The sequence below is a fragment of the Calidris pugnax genome, unplaced genomic scaffold (assembly GCF_001431845.1).
Source record: "Calidris pugnax isolate Ruff unplaced genomic scaffold, ASM143184v1 scaffold36, whole genome shotgun sequence".
NCBI lineage: Eukaryota > Metazoa > Chordata > Aves > Charadriiformes > Scolopacidae > Calidris > Calidris pugnax.
Window position 1 is genome coordinate 812,406 of NW_015090825.1, and position 10,037 is coordinate 822,442.

Consider the following 10,037-nt stretch of genomic DNA (forward strand, 5'->3'; position numbering starts at 1 on the left):
CTCTGGAAAAAGTCAGAGGTGATTACCCGGAACAGGCTGAAGATGTCAGGCTGAAAGGAATTCTGTGGCTTCCCTCGTAGCAGAGGTGATGTGGACTGGGGCTGAACACAGTGATCTGAATGTTCTTCTACTTGGGCAGGATATCCATGTCGGTAGGCAGCAGGGAACAAATCATAGACCTAGGGAAACTCACAGGCAGGGAAGAATTGGGCAAGGAGCAGATATTTCTGGATGCTTCACTCCATCCTCCCATAGCACATATACCTGTTCCTGCCCATCTTCATAGGCAGACCCTGCTTTCTCCTCCACAGAAAGGTGTCCTCATCCATTAGCCTCCAGCTCCCCTTGCCACAGACCCTGCCTGCCTCTCCTGGCTCATCCATCACTCCTGTTTTTTTGCCTAGTTGCACAGACACTCACCATTTCGCTTGTCAGTTCGCTCTCCGGTCTTGCGAGGAACATGTTTTCATCCACTGCCTGTACTGCACACAGGGAGCCAGGGGCTGCCTGCAGTTGGAGCTGCACCGTGGGCCCGAGGTGGACTTCTTTTGATGGGAATCTTACCTTGACCTTGAGTGACACACCAGGAAAAGAAATATGAAAAAGAGAGAAAGAGAGGTAAAGAGGCTAATAGACAGGTGCCACAGAAAGGAAGAGGGAGACCAACTGGAGTCTTTCTGCTCAGACACTGATATGAACAGAAGTCACTGCTGAAGCTCTCCTGGTCCCTGGGCACTGTGCGACAGACGTCCCCTTCCTCTCCTCTCCCCTCCCCAGTTCTCCCCTCGAAGGATCTGAGGGTCTCCTTTCCCCAGGTCTGCTGAATCCTGCTTGTAAGCTCTCCCCCAGCCATGGGAGTGAGCCTCACCTGGTTTTCGAAGCACAAGGCAACATCAAACTGGATGCTGTCAGCTGTCACCCCTCCATTGGGGAAGATGGCGTACACCACTAAGGAAGGTGATGGGGTGAAGTCAGCAGTGAAGGTCAAAGGGATGGAGAAGGAGCCCTTCAGCACTGAGGAAATAAAGGCAAAGTGTTTTCATCACAGCCTCACCAAGATCTCCTTTTGGGCTCCTTCTTTTTCCTTATAATCTCACCATGTGAAACCAATTCCTCCTGCTGCTTTGTCTGCCCCCTCCCTCCTTGCTTGGACCCCATGTGCTCCATCTTCCCACAGATCCTCACAGTCTCTCTCTTCCCCTCATTGTTTCTCTCGTTCTGTCTTTTCAGTCTCTCCTAGCTGACACAATTTCTTCCCCAGCCTCATTCTGTCCCGTCCACTGACTGCCCAGGACCTATAGACTCAGGGAGTTTGGGAGGAACACTAGAGACACTCACTGTCTGACCCAGAACCCCAACTGTTTCCCATTGTCCAGCCACCACAGACTTACTGTTCAGCTTCCCGACCTGGACATTCCTCTGGCCCCTGACAACAATTCCAGCCTTCCCAGTGACCTGAAGGAGGAGAGACATGGGATGACCAGACTGCTGTTTGCCACCCTTGTGCATCTTGCTCCCCTAAGCAATCTCAGAAATAAGCTGAGGGTCCAATCCAACCCCAGACCTTGGGCCCAGCAGATTTGTAGACATCACAATGTGGGAGGCAAAGCTTTAACATGTGAGATTCTGGTCTTCTCAGTTAGGATGATGGACGGGTATTGGATTCACTGGAGGTAAAACATCTAAGGTATTTCCCCTCTAGTAGGCAGGTCTCCAGGCCAGACCAAAAGCCATTTCCACTGAGCAGCTGTTTGATAGCCAGAGTGAAAAAGTGATTCCCCATTCACTTTTAGAAGGTGAAGAGTTTGACAGCAGACTCTGTACAAGACACCTCCCTTTGCAGCCTTGGCAGAAGCTAAGGGGGCAATGGGGTGCAAAGAGAGAAGCCTCCTCCCCAGTACCAGGATCACACTCTGGCCAGGTTGAGCTCTACTGAGCGTAGTGTTCACTTAGTTCTCCAAGAACAAGTTTTTCCTCTCATCTCTCCGGGGATGATCTAAGCTACACCCTCAGCCTTTCACTGGGGTCTGACCCAATCAGTGCAGCCTTTCCACCCCGGTTCTCTCCTACCCTTACTCACATAATATGCAAATCCTATGCGGCTGGTGTCTTCTCCCAGGTCATCCCGGCTGAGCGTGAAGGTCACCTGGACGTTCTGTTTCAGCCCACAGGGCAGCGTTCCTGTGAGTGGGTGTATGTCCAGGAAGCTCTTGGTTGTGACATGGAAGGGCTGCAGGTGATGATAAGCATTGGTGTAACTGAAGTCCGTTTTCCAAGGGGTATCCATGAGATCCTCCAGTGTGAACCTTCCCTGAGAGGGGACCAGAGACACACAGAAATCGATAGTTTTATGCTTCAGTGCTTTGTTAGGATGTCATCAGCTTGGTTTGGGAAAGGTTGCTTGGTGCCTTCCTCATGCCTCTGCACAGGCAGAGCCACGTGGGGAGTCCAGGACTGAGCTGGCAGGGGGGCTGCAGGGCAGGAGTGGGGAGCACTGGCAGAGCTCAGGGATTCTCTCTTCCCTGTATGCAGAGGTGGGATTTACCTCCAAAGAGACTGATGAGCTGTTCCAGGAAGTTGTGTCCAGGTTGAATGATGCTATTCCACTGCCATCTGTGATGTATGTTTTGATGAACCGACGTCTCATGAACCTTATCACAAGATAAACTTTTCTGTTTTTCATACCATTTCCATAGTGATCCTGAAGCTTAATCTGGTGACAACAGGGTGAGGCAGAAAAGCTGAAATCAGATGCCTCTTGCAGTGCTGTACCCCAAACCTTCCTCCCTCTGACAAATTTAGAGCCTCCTGTGGAGGTGGCCGTAAGCTTCAATCTAGCCCTGAGCAGATAGACCTAAAAAACTCCCTCATCCCTACAGCTAAGCTGGGAGTGATTAAAACCTGTTCTCTCCAAAAAGTGTGTGTGGCTAAAGCATGACAAGTTCATCTCCTAGCCAGCAGCTGAGACATCCTTGCATCCCAGCATCCCTCCTGAGACATCAGTCATTGCTCTCAGGAGAAGCTGAAGGGAATCTGAAATGCATAAACTGGAGCTGCACGGGCAAGTAATGGACACACTGCAAGGTAAAGTGCCCTGTCTGAGGAACAGAAAATGCTTTGGGTCAGCAAAATTTGCTAGACACTAAATTCCTTGGCAAATGATGGGGAGGGAAGCAACAAAGGAAATAAATACCTTTCCTCTGTAGGGTACTCCAGGGATGTAGTAAGCATTTGGTGTCTCAAACATTGCCCTTGCAACTGTTCTGGAGATGAGGATTTGGCTGGAGGCGTTGATCTGCACCCCTGTTGGAATGCAGAGTCCAAGGGAAGCAGGATCAGTATTGGAGGTGACTACTGCACGCCAGTTTAATCTCACTTCCTTATTCCCAGCCCCTCTAATCAGGGTGTCTCAATAATCCTTCCCACCACCAGCACCCTTCAAGGTTTGCCAGCTGTTTTTGTGGCAACTACTTCTTTAGTTAAGATGTTTCCAAGCCCCTTTGTGGCATCAGGGACCACGCTCCCAGTCACACCTCATCCACGTGCCGCCGGCGGGGTGGCTCTCCGTGGGCACAGCACGTTCCTCAGGCAGAACCACTCTCTCTGTGTCCTATGACGGCCCCAGCACCGGGTGGAGGAGAGGAGGAGGTGTCTCCCCTCTGGCCCTCAGACCCCTAGAATGGTCCCTCTTGCCCTTGCACCTTCTCTGATGCACCTGGTTGTAAGCAGATCCCATGGGTACCTGTGCCCGTCTCCAGGAGAGAGGCTTCTGCATAGAGCTTGCTGTCTTCCTCACCGGGAGCCGGGTTGAAGACTGACATGCTTACAGAAGAAGAGAAGCACCCTTTGCTCATGGTCTGCAACAGGAAGGGGTAGATATTATTTGGAGCCGGGGAGAAGGGAAGGAGTACCAGGTATCAGTCATTCTGTCGTAACTGTTGATTGCAACGAGTAATAATGCACGCTCATATATAGGTAGGTATGGTTCACACTTTAAATTCTGTATTTTCTATTTTAGAGTCATGGGTATGTGTAACTCATATTGTAGAAATATAAAACAAATTGTGCTCCGCAGTTTTATCAAAATTACAATGCTGGCAACTTTCCAGTTTTAGTAGAAAACTGAGGAGGGCACTACCTGGATCACTGAGCAAATATGTGAGTATTTAAGAGATCTAGATAGGAGAACTGCGAAATCAAATGAAAAATTAAAGTAATGAATCATTTCCAGGGCTGGAAGATTACAACTACTGTAACAAGTCATAACGACAAATCATTAAGCATGAAAAGTTTTCAATCTTATGTACAAGGGAAGAGCCCACCTATGAAATATTTTTTTAGGAATGGAAAGACAAGGGAAATAATATAAAAATGTGCAATATATAAATATATAAAAAGATAAAGAATAGAAGCCAGTGTGTGATTTGGCTGTGGGGTTAAGCACCATATGTTAGTGTCCTTGTGCAGCTCCAGGATAAGTTCACCTCAGTAAGGTATTTTTGCACCTGAGAAAGCTCTATTAATTGCTATTTCCTATACAGCATCAGTTCCTAGCTAGTTACGCTTCTTTCCAGAGAAGAACTCTAAATCTTTCTGTGAAATTCCTCTTTTCTATTCCCTATCACTAATAAGTGAAGTTGCAGAGAAGAAATCTGGGGGCTAAAGGCTTCTCAGTTGGAATGGGCAACAATAATTGCATTAATTGAATAAAAACAATTATTTATGAGTCTACATATATAAGGTTGGCAAACCTCCCCTACGCAGCAGTTCTTCTGTTCACTCAGCCCTTGACACGTTGTCCCGTGTGGTGCTCCCCCACAACCTATCTCTTTTCCAGGATTTTACTCACCGGACCGCTGTATTCCCTACAGATGTCCCTGCTGGCATTTTGAGGACGTCTCCTTGCCTTCAGGCACAAAGTCACCCGCACGATGCCTTGCACGGCTTTCCCATAGCTGTACCTGCAGGGAGAGCACCAGGGGCACTGGGTATTCTGCTGAGCACATCCCTCCACACAGGTGGCCTCCCTGATGAAGGTCTTAATGCAGCAGGCAGGCACAAAGGGAAATAGAGTACATTGCGTACCTGGGGAGTGCAATAGCACAGTCGTTGTGTCATAGAATCATAGACTCACATGGGGTTGGAAGGGACCTCTGGAGATCATCTAGGCCAACCCCCCCACCAGAGTAGGTCCACCCAGAGCAGGTTGCACAGGAACGTGTTCAGACGGGTTTTGAATGTCTCCAGAGTAGGAGACTCCACCACCTCTCTGGGCAGCCTGTTCCAGTGCTCTGACACCTTCAAAGAAAAGAAGTTCCTCCTCATGTTTAGGTGGAACTTCTTATATTCAATTTGTGACCATTTCCTCTTCTCCTATCCCTGGGCACCACTGATAAAAGACTTGTCCTGCCCTCTTGACACCCACCCCTTAAGTATTTATTTCCCTATAAGTATTTATAAGCATTGATTAGATCCCCCCTAAGTCTTGTCTTCTCAAGACTAAAAAAACCCAAGTCCCTCAGCCTCTCCTTGTAGGAGAGATGTTCCAGACATCATCTTTGTGGCCTTTTGCTGTACCCTCTTCATCTTTGTGGCCCTTGCTGTACCCTCTCCAGCAGTTCCCCGTCCTTCTTGAACTGGGGGGCCCAGAGCTCCAGATGGGGTCTCACCAGGGCAGAGTAGAGGGGTCTGTGTCCAACAGAGACAAGAAACAAACCACAGACAGGAATGGACCCACACTCTCTGAAGCTGTCCCACTTCTAAGTGCTTGCTCTTCTGGAATTGCAGGCAGAGGCCAAGACCTGACCTGAGCTGATGTGTCCACATGGCACAGAGCAGCACCCAGTGGAGACATTAGCTCAGGTGTGAAAGCAGTGGACACCTGCATCCCTGCAGACAGCAGCAGAGAGTGCTTGGTATGGTGGCAATAGAGCTACAGGGTGACCTCAGGTCTGCCTCACTATGGGCTTACCTCATGATCTGGACTCTTGTTTCCATCATTAGACCTGCTCTGGTGGTTTTTACAAGGGATAGCATAAGCGTGCCCGTGTCAGTGCGGACGCTTCCCCTCCCTGCCTTTCCCTGCTTTGACTCCTCTCTGGCTCTCCCTTTGGAGCAATGCTCCCAACAACAGCAGTATCAGGAAGACAGCTTTGACCCATCCTGGGGATGCAGAGTGCTGCTCTGTTTTCGACTAGAACTTCACACGGTCTAATTTTAAATGTCCAAATTAATGAGAAATGGTGTCCAACCAGCAGCAAAGATACACCAAAAGTCTCCGGGCAACCCAGCCCCAAATACAAATGAGCTCACCCCCTTATCTGTCTACAAAGTGCTTCCCAGGGCGTTATCCTTCCTCCTCTGTGCTTATACCAACTGAGGTCATCCCTTCCTTCACACCTTCATCTGCTCAGTTTTTTGCTGATGACTACGTAACTAAAGAACCCACCTGCTGCTTCTAAGAAGGTAGAAAATTCAGCAGCATGTAAGTGAGAAGGAGCAATATAACCTTCTAAAGAAACACCAGCTCCTGCTCCTTTACCTCAGCAACTCATTCCCATACCAGATAGGCATTTTACCCCACATAAGGGTTTTCAAGGCTGAACGTCCACGGCTTCCAGAGCAGGGTATCACTTGCCTACATTTCTCCCTATAGCTGGACGTGTGGTGCATGGTACCTCTTCCCCAAGGAAGAACCCACCAGTTTGACCCTTGCACTATTTGGGATTCTTTGACAGGAACAGCAGTGTTTGGCCCTTCTTGAGTCACTTCTCCTTCGTTGATTCAGGAGATAGGAGACATATGGAAGGAGAGACACAGTTTTGATGAGCTCTTTCCTTTCCCCTGAACATTATCCCTACCTGCCACACACACACAGTGGTAAAGTTTTATCTGTAGCGTAAATCTGAGCTGGTCCCTCGAAGAAAACATCAAACTTTTGCAACACTGGGAAAAAAAAAAAAACAACAACACAGAATTACTCCATCAGAGGCAACATACAACCTGAACTTGGGATCACAAAAGGGAAGAGTGTGTTCATGTAAGCCTGGAGTCTCATGAAGGAACATGCTAATGAGGTAAAAGCGAGGACTAATTAAAGACAGGAAAACCAAAGAAGGAAGCCCCTTTTTATCCCCCCAACATACAAACAGTCTCACAGAAGCCTTCAGTGTATACTCACTCTGCCAGCCTAGTTGTTAGCAGATACCTTCCCCAGGAATCTCAAGCACTATCTCCCTTGTGTTTATTTCTGATATTGCCCACTCCATACGTTTGTGTTTAATCCTAGCTCTCAGGCAGTAAATCTGAGTTTACAATGTTTGGCTATATATTGTTATACAAATAGAAACAAACAACTTTTTTCCATCCCATTCTTCGTTCTCCATACTCCATCTTACCTCGTTCCTCCACCTTAAAGGTACTGGATGCCTTTGGGTTTGCCACACTGATGGTGTAAGTCCCCAGAGAGAGTTCATCAGCTAATTGGAAAGAGAGATCTGCAATGCCTTGTTTTGGCTTCACGTCCAGCCACTGGCCAATGCTGTTTTGGTTTGGGTCCTGCAGTCCAAGGGAAGGAAAGAAGAGGCAGCCATCAGCAACACCTGCGATTCTCTGCCCAGAGCCCACTGGACTCAAAGGCATTTCAGAGATTTCAGAGGCTTTCACCAGTTCCCACTGGTTTTTTCCCCAGATGGTGCTGAAGTGACCTCAGTGCTGGAGCACCAACAGAGGTGCACCCAACCCACCCAAAATTATTCTATTCCATACTGCCATTTCACCAGTTCCTACTGGTTTTTTCCCCAGATGGTGCTGAAGTGACCTCAGTGCTGGAGCACCAACAGAGGTGCACCCAACCCACCCAAAATTATTCTATTCCATACTGCCATCAAAAAAGAAGATACGAAAGTTCCTGATATTTAAACTCTCCAGTCTTACACAAAGATGAACTGTAAGAGTTAGCTAAAGCCTGGCTGGTGTTCATGGATGTTGAAATGGGTGGAAGCTGAACCGTTTGGATTGTCCACGCTTGTTATCAAGAAGCATGTAGAGTATGCGCACGCATGTGTACACACAGACCCTAAGGAAAGTGACTTGACTCAGTAAGGCAGCAGCCTAGGTATTATCCATACTGAAGTATACCTTTCCTCATAACACCCAAGGAGTCTGAAACACCCACCTGGACTTCCACCACGGAGTACTGCAAAGCAAACAGACAGCAATGTCAGAAACCAGCATGACAGAGCAACCTGCATATAAACTTGTCTTACCCTCCTAGCCCATGTGCTGTGACAACACCTCCAGCCCCAAACATTACAATACAAGGAGCTTGATCCTGCTGAAACCGGGAGAATGGCTTTGAAATCGTGAGGAAAATATGTTACATAAAAATCTGTGCTATTCCTTGGGTTTGCTTTTTGACACCTGATTTTTTAAGATGCACTTTGATAGACACGCTACAACTGTGAAAGCTAGAACTGACTGTAAAAAAAAGGAGAAAAGTAGAGACACTCACAAATACCATCATTGCAAGTTCATAAATATTGAAAGGCATGAGTTTTGTAACATAAATCCCAAGAATTAGCAAAACTGCATCACCTATAAGCATAATACACCCCACATTTTCCTGTAAAATCCCTGGCCTGGGAGGTAAGGCTTGGAGATACAAATTATTGCTAACTGCAGCTTAGCAGTAATTTGTATCTCCAAGCCTTACCTCCCAGGTCAACAAAGAAGGACATACTTCAGTCCATCTAGGGCTGTTAATTCTCTCTTTGTTCTTATATCACTGCAACTGTCAGCCAGGAGGCAGTAGTAGTGAAGGACATGTGATTTAGGAGTGTGGGGCATAAAGAAGCAGAAGCAAGGGCTTGGGAGAGTAACAGGTCTGTAAACAGACAAACATTTAATTCTCATTATTCATCATTCTAAGCTTTCATAGGCAGCTCTGTTTTCACTGAAACAAACAAACAGAAAAAGGACAGGTTAACTATTTTCATAACTTGAATCAATGCTAAAACAAAAGGTGGTGGTGAACGGCAGGTTAACTATTTTCATAACTTGAATCTAATGTCAATGCTAAAACAAAAGGTGGTGGTGAACAGCGCCCATGTTCTCTCTAACTCACCTAATTTACAAACTGTATATAGTAGCTTTAATGCTGCAAGTGCACTCAAGCCTCCCAGTGGCTTTGGTTAAACATGCCCTCTTTCAAATCTTCATCACAGCCTTATTAACAGTTATAATGCTAATTTACTTATACTCACACGTAGGCATCAAATATTTACTGTCAAATATCTTCAGGAACCAACTGAAGGCATGGAAGCAAATGTGTTGTTTATTATCTAGTATAAGACATATGACTTCTCCTTTTGGGGCAGAAAGGAATGCATGACCCTATGCCCCTATGAATAGCCCAAAAAAGAGGAAATTGTCAGCAATAAAGAAGCTGGAATGATCTCTCCCTTTATTTCAGTCTAGAGGGTTTTGATCCATACTCTGCTCATGTATGCCCTTCAGTATTTATCTGTCATGGCACGAGTTCCTGGTGGCTCTTCTTAAATTGCTTCAGGACAGAGGAATAGGAAATAGCTAGAGCTGCTGGCCACAGGTATAATTGCTTACTGTGGAAAGCTGCTAGCCTTGCAGTTTCCTTGGCTAGCACATATGCTTGTCTCTGGCAACTTCTCACTCCCTTGACGTGGGGAGAATGAGCTGCTGCCAGCAGCAAGTCAGCGTAATTTGCTTACGCTGTTTTCTCATTCTTCTCTGCTTATGATCAGTTAATGCATATCAATCGTGCAATTATTATACCCCGTATCAATTACTTCTCCTTAAAATTTTGCAGATGTGTCACAGCTGGCTTCAGACCCTCCTGCCACACTTAGGTGTAACACACGCTACGAAGAACCGAGCCTTCCAGAGCTGCTGGTGGGGGGGCTTTGGGTCTGCCCAAGTCTGTACACAACTTGTCGGGTGATTGTGCCCAGGATGTCCCCAGAAACCCTGCCTGGGTGGGGTTTTTTTCGGGGGGGGGGGGG

General features: G+C 47.2%; 1 protein-coding gene across 1 annotated transcript in view; it reads right to left on the minus strand.

The window, feature by feature from the left end:
• The window catches only part of LOC106886871 (alpha-2-macroglobulin-like protein 1), a 28,376-nt gene that overhangs the window by 15,011 nt on the left and 3,328 nt on the right, over positions 1–10,037 (minus strand). Inside the window, exons 5-16 of the mRNA XM_014940131.1 lie at positions 8,177–8,197; positions 7,398–7,557; positions 6,861–6,945; positions 4,850–4,961; positions 3,743–3,857; positions 3,194–3,303; positions 2,546–2,713; positions 2,081–2,311; positions 1,392–1,455; positions 869–1,014; positions 421–570; positions 27–179 (exon numbers count right to left, since the gene is read on the minus strand). Coding sequence (XP_014795617.1) covers positions 27–179; positions 421–570; positions 869–1,014; positions 1,392–1,455; positions 2,081–2,311; positions 2,546–2,713; positions 3,194–3,303; positions 3,743–3,857; positions 4,850–4,961; positions 6,861–6,945; positions 7,398–7,557; positions 8,177–8,197 — 1,515 coding nt within the window. The remainder of the gene's footprint in view (positions 1–26; positions 180–420; positions 571–868; positions 1,015–1,391; positions 1,456–2,080; positions 2,312–2,545; positions 2,714–3,193; positions 3,304–3,742; positions 3,858–4,849; positions 4,962–6,860; positions 6,946–7,397; positions 7,558–8,176; positions 8,198–10,037) is intronic.